Source organism: Pogona vitticeps, chromosome 6 (assembly GCF_051106095.1).
Source record: "Pogona vitticeps strain Pit_001003342236 chromosome 6, PviZW2.1, whole genome shotgun sequence".
NCBI classification, from domain to species: Eukaryota; Metazoa; Chordata; class Lepidosauria; order Squamata; family Agamidae; genus Pogona; species Pogona vitticeps.
In genome coordinates this window covers 98,471,843-98,492,217 of record NC_135788.1, presented here as the reverse complement: position 1 = coordinate 98,492,217, position 20,375 = coordinate 98,471,843, and the positions used below count along the sequence as shown (strand labels likewise).

The 20,375-nt window shown below is 41.0% G+C and overlaps 1 protein-coding gene across 2 annotated transcripts in view; it reads left to right on the top strand.

The window, feature by feature from the left end:
- Positions 1–20,375, top strand: part of LOC110079152 (speckle-type POZ protein) — a 50,722-nt gene that overhangs the window by 20,013 nt on the left and 10,334 nt on the right. For both annotated transcript variants that reach the window (XM_073004371.2, XM_073004372.2), the window contains exons 2-5: positions 14,087–14,231; positions 15,257–15,378; positions 16,729–16,880; positions 17,021–17,148. In XM_073004371.2, the coding sequence (XP_072860472.2) occupies positions 14,087–14,231; positions 15,257–15,378; positions 16,729–16,880; positions 17,021–17,148 (547 nt within the window). The remainder of the gene's footprint in view (positions 1–14,086; positions 14,232–15,256; positions 15,379–16,728; positions 16,881–17,020; positions 17,149–20,375) is intronic.

Here is a 20,375-nt window from a genome sequence, read left to right as displayed (position 1 = left end):
ACTGGCTCAAAGGTAATGCACAGTAACTGCAATTCATGTGCAGAACAGTCAGATTTGTTTCCCTGCCAATTAAAATTAGGATGTTGTGTAAGAGCCCAAAGAGAAAGTTCAGTGGATACAGGTGTCTTCCTCATTATGCCTTGGCATAGGTATCTATGGTATCTGTCTAGCTGTGAAGAGGTTAGAATGACAAGGGCCTCATGAGCCTCTGGTTTCAAGCAACTCCCTAGAATTTAGTCTTACCAGACTTTTTAAAGGGATCCATTCTGTGCTCCTGTCGTCATAATCTCTGATCCAGGAGTTTACTCCCCATTCCTCTGCAGAGAGAGAAGGGAGTTCTGCAGACGTTTAGATACGTACTTTTTTTTCATCAAGCATGTAAATACAAAGAAGAAACATCTCGAATTATGCAGTACTCTGTGCTGGTCAATGTTTTTTGGAACATGGCCGGTCACTTTGGACTCATTACTTCAGATTGTAAGTAGACTATCATATATAGTAGCAACCCAGAAGCATACACAAAGCTAGAAATGTTTTGGGAGAGGTGCTCTTACCTACCTCAATCCTTACTGTGTTGTGTAGTTTTTGGATGACAGTATATAAAGTATTAAAAAAATATAGAAGCTGTAACGGGTAGATATAACATAACATGTCCGTCACAGCTGGGCAGTGAGTCATCAGCTATTTTGTTCTCTTTTACATGTATAATGCCCAAAATAATGCTGTGCACTAAGGTGCAGTACATAAGCACCATTAATTAATTAATTTTAGAAAACACATTTCTGTAATTAGTGGTCAGGGAGGAATAAGATACCAAAATATGTTCTGTTGCTCTTTTTGTTACATAGCTGCAAAAAGGTCAGGCAGTTTATAACCTTAGCCTGTTTCAGAGTTAGAACACATAGATTTGTCTTGCCAGATCAGACCAGAATCACCATATTCTTTGTTTTCAATCACAATAGCTAACATGCTGCTTGGAGGCTCACAAACATGGTTAGGAAAAAAAGAGCCATCATTTATTTATATTTACATCTGACCATTAGATGCACATTGCCTTTTACCTTCAAAGTCTTCTTTATCAGCCATGTATAATAGGTGTTGAGAGACCTGTCTGGTGGAAGGGGGAAATGAAATGATCATTGTCTGTGCCAGTTTTCCCTAGCCTGGTAGTTTCCAGATGTTTGGACCACAGTTCCCATCTTTGCCAGCCATCATTAGCAGTTGTAATTCAAGGCATCTGGTGCACACCAGGTTGGGTAAGGTTGAGCTGTGCTGTAATAGGGCAGAATCCCAGAAGTGTCTCTTTTTTTAAGCCATTTGAGCTAGGGGCCATCATTGCATTTTGCAGCACTAGATCCCATAAAGGAATGAAATGGTGTTTGTGTTTCTCATGAATTGAGTGCTGGTCATTTTCATTGGCTGATCTGGAGTTCTAGTCTTCTGAGAGATAGCAATTGTGTCCATTCCTCTCATGTGCTTCTAATAATCATGTGCCCTTCAATTCTGACCCTTCTCGGTGTTTTCCTGATAGAGAACACTCACAAGTGAGTATTATCATTCCCTATTTCTGGTAGCATCCTGGGACTGTGGAGCTTGACCAAGGCTACACAGGCTGGATCTACTCACAGGAGACACGTTGGGGAATCAAACTTCCAACCTCTGCCTCCACAGCCATGTACCTAAAACACTGAGCCTATTTTTCTAAACTAATAAAGCTTCAATATATTTTGTAAGGAAGAAGATTTATCCTCTTGATCAGTATTTTTCTTCACTAGCTTCATGTTACATCTTTTATGATCCAATATTCTCCTGTGTGTAACGCACTTCATCAATCCGCCCTTTTCCTTTTTACACTTTTCCCATAGCTTTCAGGTCTAATCATTTGACTACCCCTTTTCTGCTACTAGTTTAAGAGACTTGTAGGTTCAGTGTAGGAATTTCCACCACAAATACATTCTTTACTTCTTTGCCAATTTGCTGGGCTATGTTATGTTTTAATTTTTTATAGCTCTTGCTTTGTATATCTACTCTCCTGTATAACCACACTTTTGGGCTTGTTTGTGTCTTCTCTTTTCGATGTGATTTTAGTCTGGTTTTGTAAATAACCTCCAAGCTTTCTGCAGAGATTTGTTCCTCTTAATTATACTTTTCAGTTTCCTTTAACCTTATCACCTTTCTGTTGGGTTTTTGACTTTTTTCCAAGATACCCTTTGCATGGAGGAATTTTGTTTCTTTCATGACCTGAAATACATTCACCTAGCTAAATGTGGTGGAAGTCACCTATTATTATTAAACATCACCTGCCTGTGTGATTTTTTGCCATTAGTCTTTTGGTCAGAGGGGAAATGTTACATAGTAAGTATAGTATGCCCTGCATTTTTGCTGTATAAGAAGATTGCCTCTGAGGCAATTTATAATTGCAGTGAAACATGAAAAAGGAAGATTTTTACTCTGTGGCTGGATCAAATTAGTCAAGACGATTTTGTGATGGCCATTGACTCTGGCGTGCTCCTGTCTTAGGGGAAGTGTGTATGCTTGTCCCTACAGTTACACTGAGATCTAAAAGCCAAACAAACAAACAAACAAAAAAAAACACCAAAAAAACCAAAAAACAAAACAAAAAAAAACCTTTTTGCGATTTGCAGGTTCTTGAAAACTGGTCTCTGATCATCCCTCTTTTTTGCCCTCACCACAAATGTTATTGCCATCTAAGAAAAGCTTGTTTGTGGAGTTTAGGTTAGAAACCAAAAGATATAAAAGCAGCATTTGCGAAGAGAGGAGAAAAGCTTAAGTGGTAAAACATGACTTTTCTCATATGATTTAAAAAGGTGCTGTTCATAGCTGTCCCCTTCACCACTTTTATCTTCCCAATAACCTGGAGATCAGCCCCAGAGACAGTGTCTGCTATAGGTTTAATGGTTTAGCAGGTGTTTTAACATGGATTTCCCAGGTCCTGTAGAGCAGCGGTCTCCAACCTTTTTGGGACTGCAGACCGGCTGAGCCTTCAAGGAAGGTGGGGGGCCACAGGTGCCCGCGGGTGTGTGCACGCTTGGGTGCATGCACAAAGTGGTGGGGGTGCACCCGCCAGCGCTGGCATGAGCACTCCCCTACCCCTTCACGCATGCGCAGGGGTGCCAGCACGCCTGCCCGCGTGCCCTGTCACTCCTTCACACGAGCACTTGGGCGCATGTATGAAGGAGTGGGGGAGCACTCACGTGGGCATGTGCACAAAGCAGCTGTGGGCAGGGGAGTGCATGTGGGGGGGAGGTCTGTCTTTGCAGCCTGGTCAGACTCAGGCCACCGACCAGCACTGGGCCACGGATGGGGGTTGACAACATCTGCTGTAGAACAGTGGTTCCCAACTTTAGTTCTCCAGATGTTCTTTGACTGCAACTCCCAGGAGCCTTCACCAATTAGATGTGCTGGCCAGAATTTCTGGGAATTGCAGTCCAAGACTATCTGGAGACCCAAGGTTGGGTACTAGAGCTATAGAGCAGTGGTCCCCAACCTTGGGCCTCCAGATATTCTTGGACTACAACTCCCAGAAGCCTTCACCACCACCTCTGCTGGCTAGGATTTCTGGGAGTAGAAGTCCAAGAACATCTGGAGGCCCAAGGTTGGGGACCACTGCTATAGAGGACAGATAACCATATCACAAATATTTGTGTGTACCATCATTAGATTTCCAGGTTTCCTTGTCAGCATAGAAATAGGACTTTTTCTGACCATTTGCCATTGAGAACTTAAGCTCTAATGTGTATTTCACATTTTGAATCACTTTTTTAATATGAAGCTGAACTGGTATTCCAGATTCCTTAGCAGCGCTTTTTTATTAGTCCAATTAGGCCATAGTTTCTAGTGTTTTGTTTTGCCCCCCCCCCCAATGCCTGCTGTACATTGTCACCTTCTGTCTCAAGTAGATCACTATAAGGGAAATAACAGGGAAGAAATCAGTGGGGAGCATGCATGCCATGGTTGGGATGCATGTCAGGGCTGTGAACCGTGTTCAGTGCTCAAAATATTAGCAGGAGGCCAGCTGTCAATTTACAGAAGAAGCAAAACAAAACAAACACATACAAAGCTGGGATACAAACAGGGAATTACTCTGTTGACCAGAAGAAGTATCAAGCCATACAACATGACATATGTTTGGGTGGGGATTGTTTGGGGGGTCTACATTCCTACCAACCAGATATTCATTGATTCATAGGGCTTGCATATTTTTCTTTCCTTGGTTACTCAGTACTGGAAGTCATGATTCCTGGCTACTGAAAAGGCACAGTGGTCTGCTGTCAAAAGCCCTTCTCAAATGTTTCTTTTTCTTGCTTTTTTCAAACTCTAAAAATCAAACATCAGATCAGAACATTTCAGTCCCTTCAGTATATATGTTAAATGTGGGTAAACATCCTTTAAAAAAATGTTTAATTGCTCACATCCTGCCCATAACCTTGTCGCCATGTTGCTATACCCTGATAACAATAGAAAAGCTGTGCAGGATCAGTCCAGACCTCTGCTTCAGTGTGGGAAACTTGTAAGGAATTGCACTTCATCCTCTAGAACTTATATTTTAAAAAATGGTGCTGTATTATTGGAAATAATGCATATCAGTTGTAGTTTTCAGGGGTTAGCTTCATTGCAGCTCACTATGTGCTGTTTCCTTTTATTTCTTCACTTAGTTGGCTGGATAGCTCAGTGAGTTAGGTATCTGGCTGTGGAGCCAGATATTGGGAATTTGATTCCCTGCTGTGTCTCCAGGGAGAAGAGCCAGCCTGTGTGGCCTTGAGCAAGCTGCACAGATCGAGGGTATTCGCAGAAGAAGGGAATGTTAAGTCACTTATGAATACTCTCTACCTAGAAAATCCTGAAAAGGGTTGCCATAAACCAGAAATGACTTGATGGCACACAATTATTATTCATCTGCAATTCCTCTCTGGCTTTTCGGTGGATCATCTTATGGGTTGCTTTTTCCTTTGAAACCTAGTTTTCTCTACATCTGTTCAAACTTGTTTGTTTCTTTGTTAGGCATAGCTTGTGGTTCTGAGAGTCAGGTTTTCAAAGAATGAAGATTGACAGTCACTTGTACAATAGTGGGCAAGATGACTATGATGGATGTTGTCCGTTGTTGCCCAAAGATCAAGGAATGATTAACTTGAAAGGATTTGGTGGGAAGGACAAGTAGCTACTACAGTGGGGTCTCTACTTAAGAACTTAATCCGTATTGGAAGGTGGTTCTCAAGTTGAAAAGTTCTTATGTTGAATCTGCATTTCCCATAGGAATGCATTGAAAACCATTTAATCCGTATCTGCTCTTTTCCGTCCATAGAAACTACAGTGGAACCTCTACTTAAGAACTTAATCTGTTTTGGAATGGTGTTCTTAAGTTGAAACGTTCTTAAGTTGAAGCAAAATTTCCCATAGGAATGGACTGAAAACCAATTAATCCGTTCTGGCTGTTTTTTTTGTTATGTAGAGGTGCGTTCGTACATTGAAGCATTAGTTCCCATAGGAACTAATGCAAAGCTGGTTAATACGTACTCTACCACTAGGGGGAGAATTTTTTTTTAACCTAAGATGACCTAAGGTTAAAAAAAGAGCAGGAAAGGTTTTTTTTCCTGTTCTTATCTTGGATTCTGTTCTCAAGTAGAAGCAAAATTTAGCAAATGGAGCTGTTCCTAAGTTGGATTGTTCTTAAGTAGAGACATTCTTAAGTAGAGACCCCACTGTATATTTAAGAAATAATCCCAATCCCTGGAAGTTCTGCTTAGTGTAAACTACTACTCCTTAAAGTTTTTCTAAAAGATACTGCCCAGAATTTTTTAAATCACTTGTAAATGGCTGAATTGTGAAAAATAAAAGGAACTGACTTGACTGGAACGTTTTAAATTTTGTATCAGATAAATACTACTATGGTTTACTTTTCCTCTCTTTGTACATTAAAAAGCATCAGATGATTTCCTACTGTCCTTTTACAGACTTCACTGATACAGTAGTTCCCTTTTAAGGTTAAGGTAAAAGTTCCCCCTTGACAATTTGTCCAGTTGTGTCCGACTCCAGGGCGTGGGGGCTCATCCTCGTTTCCAAGCCATAGAGCCAGCGTTTGTCTGTAGACAGTTTTTCCGTTGTCACGTGGCCAGCGCGACTAGACACGGACCACTATTACCTTCCCACCGTGGTGATGTCTATTTATCTACTCACATTAATTATTATTTCATTTTTATCACTTATTTGTTTTAAAAGGTGGGCTAATAGGCTTCTTCGTTTTCCATGAAGTGCTGTTGACTTCAGTTGATGTCGCATGTGTAGCAGTAAAATAAATTTCAGCAGTAAAATTGCAAATATTCTAAATAGTGTACTGCTTTTGTAAAAGGCAAGTTGCTGTTTTACTTTTTAAACTAATGGTGTACATTGTGCTCATATTTATTAGCTGGTTAACTGGATTTTGCTTTGGAACCCCTTGCCTTAATTGTTATTAGTTTGTTTCTGTCTCTAAGAAAAAGTTGAACATAATTTGACAAAAGGGTTAGTGGATTTTATCCGTGAAAGGTCATGTTAAAATATAATAGTTAATCTTTAAGGTGCCACTAAATTTTTGTCTTTTTTATTTGTTCTTTTATTTTTATTTTGTTTTTGGAACAAATAAGGGGGCTTGGCTCCTCTCAGGACCGCCACCATCCATTCCAGCAGAGCAGTGGGATTCTGATTGACAGACTTTAATGGGGAAGGGTGGGGTTTCTCCACTGGTGTCAGTCTCTGAAGTCTCCTGAGGTCATGCAAAGTCAAGGCCATCACAGCCCCTTTATTTCCTCTTGAGGAACTATATGGATTCTTGCATGACATTTTACATTAGCCTTCAGTTTACAAGTCTTAATTTGGAATTGGATGTACAGCATTCCTTGAACTAGTTTTCAGTGCCAGGTTTAGCCTTGCATTAATTTCTGCATTTGCTATTTCATAATAATACAGGACTAGCCAGGGCCCTGATAGCTATTTATGTGGCCAGTTTCACATATGTTCTATAGGATTTTTTGGGAAAAAAATTGATTTATAATATATTTTGTCTCCAACGAATTTAGAGTAGCAAAAAGCATTTACAGTGGTGCCTCGCTTAGCGATTGCTTCGTTTAACGATGTATTCGCTTAATGATGGTTTTTTAAAAATTATTTTCCGCATCGTTTAACGATGCTTCCTATGGGCGATTTTCGCTTAGCGATTTCGGGACGACGCTTCGCATAGCGAATGCGTTTTGGGTCCCCTGTTTCATCGGGTTCAATGCATTCCAATGGGGGAGAAAAAAATTCACCAAAAAGTAACGAAGAGTCAGAACAAAGCCAAATTAAGTTTGCACACGTTTTAGAAGGTGCACTAGCGATTCCAAGCATTTAAAACAGTTTTTGAACATTTTAAGACACTTTAAAAATTGCAAAAACGGATATTGCAAAACCATTGAAATGCATTGAATAGGCTTCAATGCATTCCAATGGGGGAAACATTGTATCGCTTAGCAATGTTTCCTATGGTGATTTTTGTTTAAGGACAGCAATCCGTTCCTATTGGAACGGATTATCCGGTTTTCAATGCATCTCTATGGGAAAACGTGTTTCACTTAGCGATGTTTTCCCATAGCGATGTTTTTTTGGAACCAATTAAAATCATTAAGCGAGGCACCACTGTACTTTGTTCCTCTTCCTTTTGACCTCACAACTATTCTGTGCAGTAAATTACACTGAGAGATAGTGAGTGGCCCAGGGTCATTTCCTAAGCTGCATAGAAGAGTAGGGATTTGAACCTAGTCTTCCTGATCTTAGTCCAGATGTGGACAGTGCTGGCCCTCCAGGTGTCTTTAGACTACAACTCCCATTGACTGTATTGGCTGGGGCTGCTGTGCATTAGAGGCCAAGAACACCAGTTATCCCAACTTCATTAACCACAACATCTTAGTAGTTCTCGATGTAGTCAAATACAGGAAGAATCCACTGGATTTGCATATTGGTTCCTCTCAGGAGACGTGAGCTTATCAAACAAATTTTCTGCGACTGTAGAGAAATTCAATCCGTGCAACAGTTACGTGCATGTAATTTATGCCCCACCTTGTGTATAAAAGAAGATCTAGTAAATGGCTAAGATAACACTATTGAAGCCAGCCTGCTTCTGGTCAAAAATCATCTAATTGTCTTAATATTTTAATTTGTTTTTAATTTAACCTATATTTCATATATGTCCATAATTTTTTAATCATGTAAACATTCTGATATGAATAAAGAAAGACGGCTTGGGTGAGAATGCCGCAAAAGCACACACAAGAAATCACATTAGTCCTTAATTTAGAGCTGCAGTCTATCTTAGAAGCTACAGTTTGGGGATCGAGTGAGGAGCTAAATGGAAGAGAAGGTGTGTGTGCTGAGGTTTGGGTTAGATAAACTTCAGATGCTTATAAACATGATTCCAGCAGCCACGAAGATTTTCAATTTCTATCCCCATCCCCCAACATAAGGGATCCTGGCCAGTATCTCCGAGCCTGCACAGAGTTTCTTTTTCTCAGCATTGCCTCTCAGCAAGTTTCCATGGACCTTGTGGAGTCCGAATGGTGTATCAAAAGCTCCAACACCACTGCTCCTGAAGAGTCCTACACAGCAGGAATCAAATTAATGGCTCATTCCAAGCAGTAATTTGGTGCCCTGGCATGGCAGTGTGTGAAATCTTCTTTTCAGAGACAGAAGAAGCATGGTGGGTAATCTCTCTGTGCCAGGCTAATCTCAATATCTGCTGTGTTTCTGAAAGCTTTGTTGCCTTTTGAAAAATCTATTTAATTTTCTCTTGGTGATTCAGAATTGTGTTGATAATTCTCTTATCAGTGTGCTTTAAGCCTGACATGTATGGTATATACAAATTTGTCTGTTTATGATGGGGTTTTGATCAGCTTCTGTCACTTGTGTTTAACTTTTCTTTGCACGTTGCTAGGAGACACTCCCCATTTCCCCATCCCACCCCCAATGCTGTGGTGTATGGTTTGGCAGTGAACAGGCTTCAGTTTTATGCAAATGTTTTCCTCTTATATCAATAAGCCCATCATATAATGAGAACTAATATTACATTTCCTTAATCAATTCCCTCCCGAAGCATTCCAGATAACATACCCTCCTTTTGGGCATGAGAGTTCTTGCTGGAGGATGGGTTGCAGAAGAAGTTGGAGCTTCCTGGGGGCAGAGTGGGCCACAGGGATAGCCTGAGTGAAAGTAGTTGTAATGCCAGTAGAACCAGTAGAAGGATGAAAGTTAGGCTCTGTCCAGACCGGGTGGTTTTGGTGTGGGGTAGATCAGGCTACAAAGGGTATCTTGAGGTAGGTAGGTAGGAACAGTGGTGCCATTTGGTGTGCTACTCTTATCTGAACAGCAAATGACCCCTCGATTAGGTGCTTCCCTGAACTTCTTGGGGAAGTGAACTTACTCTCTTTTTTAACATCACTCCTCTTTCCCCCTGACTGCGCCATTCTGTTTCCCTTCCCTCATTCTCATCCCACTCTCTCTCTCTCAAAATCTCCCTCCGAATCTGCAGCTGTTGGCTGTCTCCCTGCTAGGGAGCCAAAAGAATGTGTGCCCTACCTCTGGGCCAGAAAGGCACACAACAGCTTTCAAAGGGGGAGAATGGATCGTTTCAAACAGAAAGACTTGTGGACAAGGTCTCCCCCCCCCGCGAATAGTGACCTCAGCAATCTATTTAATATCTCTACTGTATATGGCAGTGTGGGCAGGTCCCTAAGACTCTAATCTAATAGACCTCTAGTCTCATTCCTATCACGGGATCCCATCCATGGATTGTCTTGGGCATTGAGAATCTCCAACCTTACAGGGTTGATGAGCAAGTAAGTGGACATAACAAACATAGAATAGAATTGCAAATACAATAACTTTATTTAAATTTAGTGGCAATGTGATCTTGAATTTTAGTGCAAAATGGTCATTTTTTAGATATACATAGGCATCCTTCAGTCTTGAGAGACTATGGTAACATGCTCTGTATCAAGAAATGACCTCTCCAAAGCATGAAGCCTGGGTAAAGTAGTATGGAGGATAGGCTGTTACCCAAACAGCAAATCCCCCCTTTCCACGTTGCTGAAATGGTCCAGTGGAAAGGCAAGAGCCAATACAACTGGTTCCAGCAACGTCACAGGAGTTGGCAGAACGACAAGAACTGCCTTCAGGACTCCAGCTCTAGATTTTGCCTCTAGGTTAACTCCTGAAGCATTTTCCATGAGTGGATATAGCCACAAGGCAGTCGAGATTTGAAATTGGAGTTTTCCTTCTCCTAGATGCAGGCAAACCTGGTCTTCAGCCTCAGCTCAGCCTCCTAGGGAAAAGGGCCTAGGACCCTCATTTAAGGAGGGAAAGCCCCACTTCCTAGGCCATGTGGTGGTAGGGGGAACTGGTTCCATGGAGGCTGCAGTTTAACCACTGGCACAGTGGTTAAACTGCAGTACTGCAGTCAAAACTCTGCTCATGACCTGAGTTTGATCTCAATAGGCTCAGACAAGTGGCTCAGGATTGGCTCAGCCTTCCATCCCTCCATGGTTGGTAAACTGATTACCCAGCTCGTTGGTGGGACAATATGAAGCCTGCATAATTAAAATTCTAAAACCAAAACCAAAATCACTTTACTTGAGATGGAAGATTTTTCAGAGGTAGCACTGATCCTCTTCCCGTCTGTGTTGACTGTGAGGAGTATAAAGGGAGGCAAATGCTGGTTGTGATGAGAGCTTGATGGTTGTAATAGCTGTTACTTAAGGAGGTCATCAGTTTTTCAGCTTAGAGTAGACAAAGAATGTTGATACCTTGCGTGCAAAGAAGCATTTGAAAATTGCTTCAGGAAAGGTAATAAAAGCTCTGAAACTCATATGTTAGTTTTGCAGAGACAGAGCAAGGTCTCATTTTAAGTTGCTTTCCAAAAGCAGCACTTCTGTTCTCTCTCCCTGTTCCCCAGCTCCAGTTCTACAGGAACATCTGTTTCTCCTTAGCTTATCTCTTACACTTCTGTTATTAGTGACAGTTTTGCTGTTGTAGTTGTAGTTGCTTAATTTTAGATTCTGACAGGCTGTTGGATACACAGATTTTGCCAGCTGCTAGCAGTCAAGTGTGTCGGGCAGCCACAGAGAATGGGGAGCAAGTGTGTTGTGTGCTCCTCTCCCAGGAACTGGTTCCATGCCTTGCGTGCCCACCCAATGGCAGGCATCCATTGTGCATGTCTTTGAATGGGTAGGCAGTGCATAGAAAGATAGAAGGGACTCTAACAGGGAAGCTGAGAAGCCCTGACACATGAAGAGAAAGAGATTTGCAATCTTGTTGATTTTAGCTGGCTGTGCAAAAGGATTTCTGTGTGAGTGAGCTTTGAAGGGTGCATCTAAGGCACATGAATCTGGTCACAAAGTCTGACATACACTTGCTTCCTTGGAACAGGTACCAATCACTCCAAGGCCAGAAGTGATGAGGCTGACTTCTGCATCATATATGTTGTAATGGTCTGAGAGTTTACACACAGCAAATCAAGTGTGACTATAAAACCCCCCACACATATCATGAATCCATTACCCCTTGATATAAATAGCTGATCTTGAAAGAATATTCATTTAGTCATGGAAAAACTTTTAAGAACTTTTACTGTATAAAATGCTGAAAAATTAACAGTACATGTACATTTTTCTTGGTATAGATTGGTGCTTGACAGACAGGAGAGTTTCGTAATGTTTCATCTTGCAACATACAGTACTAATGGTAGACAGCATCTTTGAAAAATTCCTTAACTGAAAAGCCTCGGCCTAAGAGACAAAGCAGAGCAAATACAATCATCCTCATTCTTAACTGCCATGTCATGTTCTATCTGGTAGTTAACCCCTTCAGATAACCTTTGGCTAGCATTAGACATCTGGTTCCAGTGCAGTTCAGTAGTGCGCACACAGTCAGGCAGCTCTCTTTTATTTTTCTTCTTATTAGAAAGTTACACTTTGAATCTAGGCATTATTTATTACATATTACAAAGTGCATTACGTATTACAAAGTGCATCAGCCTCAGTTGGCAGTGAGCCCTTCCACCGTTCCCTACCCTTGGTGGTAGTGAGTCAGGGTCTCATTTTGCTTTCATTTGAATTAAGCTTGTATCTCCACATGTTAGACAGAGCAGCCTCTACCTTTCTCAGTGGTCTTCACTTTGTATTTATTTCTACACACTTATTTTTTTTACCTGCTAGCACAGTGTTTTCCAAACTGTGCCGCCCCGTGGCACTGCAAAACCCAGCCAGCAGCACTGTGGAAAGGATTGTTTTAAAATGCGAAGGGCAATTAGAAGCCTGCAGGCGGGGTGAGCTGTAATTCCTCCTTGGGCCTCTGGGGGAGGCTGACATAAAAAAAAACAGCTGTGGCCTAGGGAGCAATTCTATGGATTCTGGGAAAATGTAGTCACATAGTTGCCCCCACTGTAGAAGGGGCCTCCTCTGGCCAAGCAAGGCTACCTCTGGGACTTCCTGGGCCCCCTCTGTTGGCACCTGCTTTTGGAGCAAGCCCATCTGGCTGGCCCAGGCACCTACCCCTGAGCTTGGAAGGTCCTTGTGGTGCTTCTGTGACGCTCTGCCAGGGGATGTGTTGGAAGCTGGCTCCTGTTGGTGGCACTTTGGGGGCCAAGAAGGGCACCCCTCCTCTTGACCTTGGCTTCAGCAGGAGAGGCGGAGGCTGAAGATGGTTAGGGGGCAGTGGGAGGGGGAAAGAGTGGCTTCTTGTTTCTTTGGAAATGCATGCTTTTAGAACCCTTCCAGGCACATTTGATTTCTCATAAAACCACACAAAAGCATTTGCTCCACCACACACACAACAAAGTGTGGGGGAGAACATGTCTTGTTTTAAAAGGACACTCTTGGAATGAGAAGTATCTTGTGCTGCTGCTGCTAAGTTGCAACCTGTATTTGACAACAAGTGGATGAAAATGAGTGATAAAGCTACCACAGCTGGGACAGACTGTGTACTCAACCTAGGTTATTCCTTGGCTCAGTCTTGCCCCAGTGTGATGCGCTCAAAATACATTAGACTACAATTCTCATAATCCCACAATCCTGATATGTATGGTGATTGTAGGATTGCAGGAGCTGGAGTCGAAAACATCTTGAGGAATCCATGTTTGGGAAAGTTTGTCTTGGCTGTTACCTTAGTTCTGAGTAGGTCTGAAACTTCTGTATTTCTTGGATTTCAGCCCCCAGAATTTTGGGATCTTTAGCCAAGCAATAAAAGTTTTCAGTTAAACACAGCTGGAGAATGGGAGGTGCATTAACGCAACAGGATTTTGCCCATTATCCTTTGTTTAACTGTATTTTAATATTCTAACATCATATCTGTAGTTATATTTGTTTTTTAATAATTTTATAAGCTCTCCTGGATTCCTGCATTGGGAAAGGGTATTGAAAATGTATATGAGAGTTTGTGCACAGTTGTTTTAACACATTATATTAAAAACCACAGAGAGTAGAATGGATAGTAGTCTCTGTTTTGTGTGTGGCCAGTAGTTGAAAATAAATGATCACTTTGTCTAGATTAAAAAAGATTAAAGAACTTTTACTGTATAACATGTAGACTAAAGTAAACAGTGCTTTGACATTTTGTACTTTGTAGACTTGTGTTTGACTTATTCATATTGATTTATTATCTTCATACTTGATATACAAAGTTACTCCTTATATAAGTCTCTAACATAACTTCTAGAGTGTCTGACAGACACCATCTCTGACATACAACTAACAGCCTAACTGATCAAATAGTCAACTATCTGCCAGTAGCTTTATGTATCTATCTGACAGGTAATCTTCTCAATTTCTATTGGGTAATGCAAGACAGATTCTTATTGGTTAGAATGCACTATCATGCAAATATCACATTCTAGTTCTTCCCATAAAAACACGTATATATATACATCTATATATACATGTTATGTTGTATAATTGCATTTTTCAAGAAAGAGTAGTAGTAGAAAAAATGAAATGAATAAATAAAGTAGCAGAATTTCTGTTGTGGTTTTGTTGTTTTTAAACCATTGTCTTGCACTTTCTTCAACCAGAGTGAATCCTCTACAGCCACATTTTGGTAACCGAACTCTGAGATCTTGTCTGACCTCCAGACTGGCGATGTCAAGGGTACCGAGTCCTCCTCCTCCGGCAGAGATGTCAAGTGGACCTGTGGCGGAGAGCTGGTGTTACACTCAAGTATGTCTGTGGTTTTGAATCTTTTGGACAGAGCGGAGAATACCAGACAATAGTTGTAATACCAGCTGGCATTCATTGCTGTAGTCCTAGGTAATTCTAGAAGTAGGTATCAGCAGAGACTGCTCTGCTAAATTCTGCACAGGCCATGTAATAATCCAGGTCCTTGCCCCCTATTGCGTACTTACTGTAGTTGAAATGAAGTAACTATAATTTCTGAGAGCTCATGTGATAATAAATTTGTTGTTCTTTAAAGTTCAACAGAATTCAGTCTGTAATTTCTACTGCAATAAACTGATGTGACTTCACCTTCGGACAACATTGGGAAATCTCTGGAAATGTATATAGAACAAGGACACTATTTCTTTGTGTTTTGTTCTCTAATTCAGGTTTTCCTAGAGGCATGTAGTGCCCCAATTGAAAACAAAATGAGACTAACACTATATACTTAAACGTGTCACAAGAATAAGCACTTTCAGGTCCTTATGGTTTGAAGGGAGTGAGGGTGAAGCCCATTTATTCTCAAATTGAAATAATAAAGATTCAAAGTGGTCCGTTCTGGCTGGACTGCATCTCATATTCCTAAATACTTCAACATTTCCTCATACCTGCTTAACATCAGATGTTAAAATACCAGTGCAAGCCACATGTCCAGGACAATCTCTGCCTTGATTTGGTGAAGACTGTATGAACCACAAGGCAAGGTCCTCACCCTTCCTCCCACCTTCTGGGGCAGAGGGGCAAGCATGGAAGTGCTGTGGAAAGGAGGTGGTTGGCAGAGGTCAAATCTTTTTAGCATTATGTAAATTGTTTTTCAATAGAAATGTGGTTTTCAAGAAAATATAACTCATAATCATTTCCTTAATATAGGTAATGGAAAGATTTTCCCCTCAACCACATTCCTTTGTTTAGCAGAATTAAGGTGCCATGAGGTTTTTGTCATTCAATTTTATTCTGCCTTATTATTCATCAGTGTATATGAATTGCTTTCCTTTTTTTCCTTTCCTTTTTTTTTTTTTTTTGGTAAGATTAAAGTAGTAAAATTTTCCTACATGTGGACCATCAACAACTTCAGCTTTTGCCGGGAGGAAATGGGCGAGGTCATCAAAAGTTCAACATTTTCCTCAGGAGCTAATGATAAATTGAAATGGTAAGGACCAGCGAACAAGAAATACATGGCTGCAGCATGTAGTGGAAAAGAGCAAGAGGGGTGTTAATTAGTAGCCTGAAGCCGAGTTCAAAATCCTTGCTCAGCCTCATATTCACTGTGAAACCTTGGGCAGGTTGCTCTGCTCACCCTCAGTACTGCCTCCCGCCAGGTGCTACTGTAGTGACTTGACTGATAAGAATTGTTTTCAGACTGGCCAAAAAAAAAAAAAAAAATACTTGGCATGCAGTTTGTGCTTAAGTAGAAGGTAAAGGGGCTGTAGATCTGATATGCCAATGTGCTTTAATTATTTTTGATACTTTTTTATTAATATAACAAAATTAATAAAAACATAAATGACAAATAGAATCATGACTCAAATATACAGTACAGTGTAACTCACCACCATTGGGAAGATAAATTTATAGATTTATATTCTCATCGATATATTTCATCTTAATTTATATCATGTGCCCCATCTCTTTCCAAAAATATAATGATTCTTGTGTTGGAGTATAACCACATGAACATATGTTATACCAGCATCCCAGTGATAATTTGTGTCTTTCAGTACGTATCTATATCCGAAACATGACCTAGAAAATTTATAGACTCAATTTCACTTTCATTTTCACAGCCTAGTATCTCTAATGGTTTGGAAAGAGGCAAGCAACACCAGCTATTAAGTACAAGCCACAACCTGTTGTAACAGAAAAAAAACAAAAAAAACACAGGAACAGTAATTCAGAAGGCTCAAATAAGTGAGCCAAGTTGCATCTTTAAAGGAAATAAATATGCAAACACTGGTTAAACTGAACTATGAAACAGCTGTTTCCTGACTACTGGCAAAGCAGTATCTGTAGATCGTAGGTGTGAGTAAAACCCATTCAGTAAGAAATTCCATGGAAGAGAAATGAGATAAAAGTCTATCTCACACATTGCTCTGCTCCTAGTTGAAACTATTTTCGATACCCTTGAAGGCGGAGGAGTATGGCCGCCTAGAGTGGTCCTGACACGACCAGATAGGAGGGATATATATATATATATATATATAAATAAATAAATAAATAAATAAATAAATAAATAAATAAATAAATAAATAAATAAATAAATAAATAAATAAATAAATAAATAAATAAATATGGATGTAGGAAACATAGATCTTGTAGCAGGTAGAAAAATATTCAAACCTAGCTAAATGTTTCTGTTTGGGACCTCTGAAGTAGCCTTTCCCTGTTTCATGCATAACTGTGGGGGTTTCCTGAATGTCTAGGGCAACAAGATTAGATGTAGGAACTGGTTTTGAGGGAATGTTTGTATAGAGAAGCTGAAGACGGTTTTCTGCCTCTGCAGGTGTTTGCGTGTGAACCCAAAGGGCTTGGATGAAGAGAGCAAAGATTACCTTTCCCTTTACCTCTTACTGGTCAGCTGTCCAAAGAGTGAAGTCCGAGCGAAATTCAAGTTCTCTATCCTGAATGCAAAAGGAGAAGAAACGAAAGCAATGGGTATGCCTGGTGGAGGGCTGAGTCCATTTGTTTTTTCACTACTCATGAGCAGAAGAGAAATAAGAGCGTCCGTTGTGTTTGCTTTGGGCTTTAATTTCCTTTTCTGCTTTAAAAGACTCCTACCTTTCATATGTTTGCAGAGAGTCAGCGGGCCTATCGGTTTGTTCAAGGCAAAGACTGGGGATTCAAGAAGTTTATTAGAAGAGATTTCCTGTTGGATGAAGCCAATGGACTTCTTCCAGATGATAAACTCACTCTCTTCTGTGAGGTAAGGAGGGGAGAAGTGCAAAAGCTTGCTGCTTGTGCAGGAATACACCGAAGCTGCTTCTCTCATCTCTGCCATCTCGGTTCCTTTTGTAGGTTCAGGTCTTTGCTGACCCTGAGGGGTTGTGCTCTGCTCTTCTTTGGAGAGCAGATTCTCTGTCTCCCTTCTGTAGGGTGTAGTGCACTTTGCTTGAGTGTTTGGGAGCTGTTGTTCAGTTAACAGCTGTTCTGTTGTGCTTACTTTTGGCCTCTTGTTTTGTGGCCTATGTAGAGTTTGGGAGCATTCCTGTTTTGGACTGCCTCTCCCACACTGACTGGGAGAAGTTTGGGAATTGTTGTCCAAAAAAGTAACCTTTCTAAGCTCTAGAATTCTGCCGATTGGCCAGCAGACCAGAAGGTGGTGAACCAAATCTTTGGACCAGCTTTGCTAAGGTTGTGTAAGCAGCTAGCCGTCCTGTTCCCTGTAAATTTCTGCTCTAGCCTCAAGACAGCGAAGGGTTTGTCTTAAGCTTTTTCCCCTGACAAATTTATAAATCTGTGAAGCCAGAAATTCTGCACATAGAACATTTTTTTCTTTTTTCTTTGCTATTGCTTAGATGTTTTCTTGGCATTTAGGTAGATCTGCCATATATTCAGCTAACTCCTCCTCCTTGGCCACAGGTGCCTACAACTGCATTTTTGTTTAGCAGGAATAGTGTTTGAGGTGGTTTTTGTTGTTGTTGTTGTTGCACTTCTGAGATGTTGTAAAAACTGGGTAAAATTTTGCAACTATGCCAAGGACTTCAGAGTAGTGAGATAGTGCTGAGGAAGTAGTTTGTCTGATTCTTAGTGGCTTACTTAAGTTCTGTTGTTTCTTTCCTCTGCTAACCTGCAAAAAGAAAAGCTAACCAGGGGTCAAGTTTGGGTTTGGTTATACAAAATGTTCTTTCACGTTTGTCTGCATAGTCCCTGGTTTTGCTGGTCACGTTTGGGCCTGCCAGCTAAGTTGTGTTGGTATGCCTGAAGCTTCTTTTTTTTTTTAAGTGTAAGCTAATTGCTGACGGAGAGTCAAGAGCCAGTTTCCTTGCATTCCATGGGTGCAATGCAGCATTCAACACAGACTGTAGCAGCTTTGGGATCTCAAGTTTCACGTAATAAAATCTAGACATTTGGCCCTTCTGATAGCAGAGATGCTTAACAGAATTTAGTCTCTTGCATCTTCATAAAGAGTTGCATCTTTATGAATCCTGATCATTTTGTGAGGGAGAGATTTCAGCCCATTTATAATACTTCTGTTCAACCATTTGGAACTTGAGGGCTTAACTTTTGCTGTATCATTCCTTAGCCTTCTATTTTGATATCTACTTATGTAGAAAATGCTTGTTAAACTTGCTGGAAAACTGTGAGCTTCAAAGCTGGATTTTCAATGCAGACTTTTCAACTAATCCAGCTTGGATGATTTTCTGTGTAAGAAGGAACAATGTCTTACTCTGGTTGTGTGTGAAAGAGAGAGAGAGAGAGCACAGGAGTACCACCCACTTCAGATTGCCTTCACACTTGCTAACACAGTTTCTGTTAACCTGCATTTTTCTAATCCCCACCCAGCATGGTTCGCTGATGGTGATTGGAATTATAGTAAGGCACATTTTAGGGACTCTGGGTTGGGATAGGTTCTCCTTACAGTTACCACTAATGTAGATGGTTTTAAAAGAGGGCAAGAGTAATATACATCCACGAAGAGCAGATTTATCAGTCATTACTAGCCGGTGTGCCTATGTGGAACCTCTGTCTTCGAAGATAGAATACTTTTGAATATTTGTTGCTGGGGGCAACAGAGAGAGAAGTTTGCTTTCTTCCATGTATGGCTCTAGCCGCCTAGAGTGGTCGAAATGACTAGATAGGCGGGGTATAAATACAATAAATAAATAAATAAAATGAAGATCTCCTAGAGGTAACTAAGTTGACAACTGAATGAAAGGGGCTGCTCCACTAAGTGAAGGTTTGGATTGATCCTGTTGATCCCTCTGAACTGGCTGTTAACATCACCTTGTAAAGTTTGTAAGCCTTTGCACTGGCTAGCTTGACTCTTCATTTTTAGGACTTGGAGAGTGGTTTTGCTCAGTCTTAGAGGCTTTTGAACATCTGTATGCAAAGTAAGGAACAACATAGCTAGTGAAACAGAGTAAGTACAGATGACTGCTTAAAGTTGCAGTGTACCAGCGTGAAAGCTAAACTGCAGGGGGTGGGGAGGTTAATACTTCGATGAGAGACCACCAGGGAATAGCAGAGATCTCTAAATTAGAAACATTCCTGCCTGAAACCATGGAAAGCTACTGCTGCTCAGAGCTGTCACTATTGACCTTGCTCATCTCCCTCAGTATAAGGCAGATTCCTAAGTACATGCCTGTATTTATTTGGAGAGCAAGATTTATAATGTATGAATGTGAAATTTGAGATGAGTGAAGGTCTTGGCCAGCAACATATGGAAGGTGGTATTCTCAGTTTTTACCCATACACCGTAGTTAGTTACCACAGAGGAAAAGGCAGTTGGTGCTCACCGTCCTGAGAAGTTCTTGTAGTGTGTATCTTAATTGTTTATCTCTTCTCATTTGAAGCGCTTCTCATCTAGGGCTTGGCTCTCTGTTCCACCCCTTTGCTTTGCCTGTGGCCCACAGTGGCTAAGATTTCACAGACTACTTTGTATAGAGGTTAATGGGCCTGTCTTTAAACCCAGAAGGGGTGAATACATACAGTGGTGCCTCGCTTAACGACGATAATCCGTTCCAGCAAAATCGCCGTTAAGCGAAAACATCGTAAAGCAAAAAAAAAAAAATTGAAACGCATTGAAACCCCTTCAATGCGTTCCAGTGGGGTCAAAACTCACCGTCCAGCGAAGATCCTCCATAGGGCAGCCGTTTTCGCTGCCTGTCTTGCGAGGAATCCGTCCCAGAAAACAGCGAGGAGCCATTTTGTTTACCCGGTGGCCATTTTGAAACCGCCGATCAGCTGTTTTAAAATCGTCGTTTTGCAAAGAATCAGTTGCCGAAGCAGGGAACCAATCATTGCAAAGCGAAAAAACCCCATTTAGACCATCGTTTTGCGTTCACAATTGCGATCACAAAAAGATCACCGTAATGCTGTTTTGTCGTAATGCGGGGCAATCGTAAAGCGAGGCACGACTGTATAAGCAAACTCCTAATTCTGTCCAAGTGTATGGAAGACACAGCCATCCACGCTGAGGGGTGGGAGGAC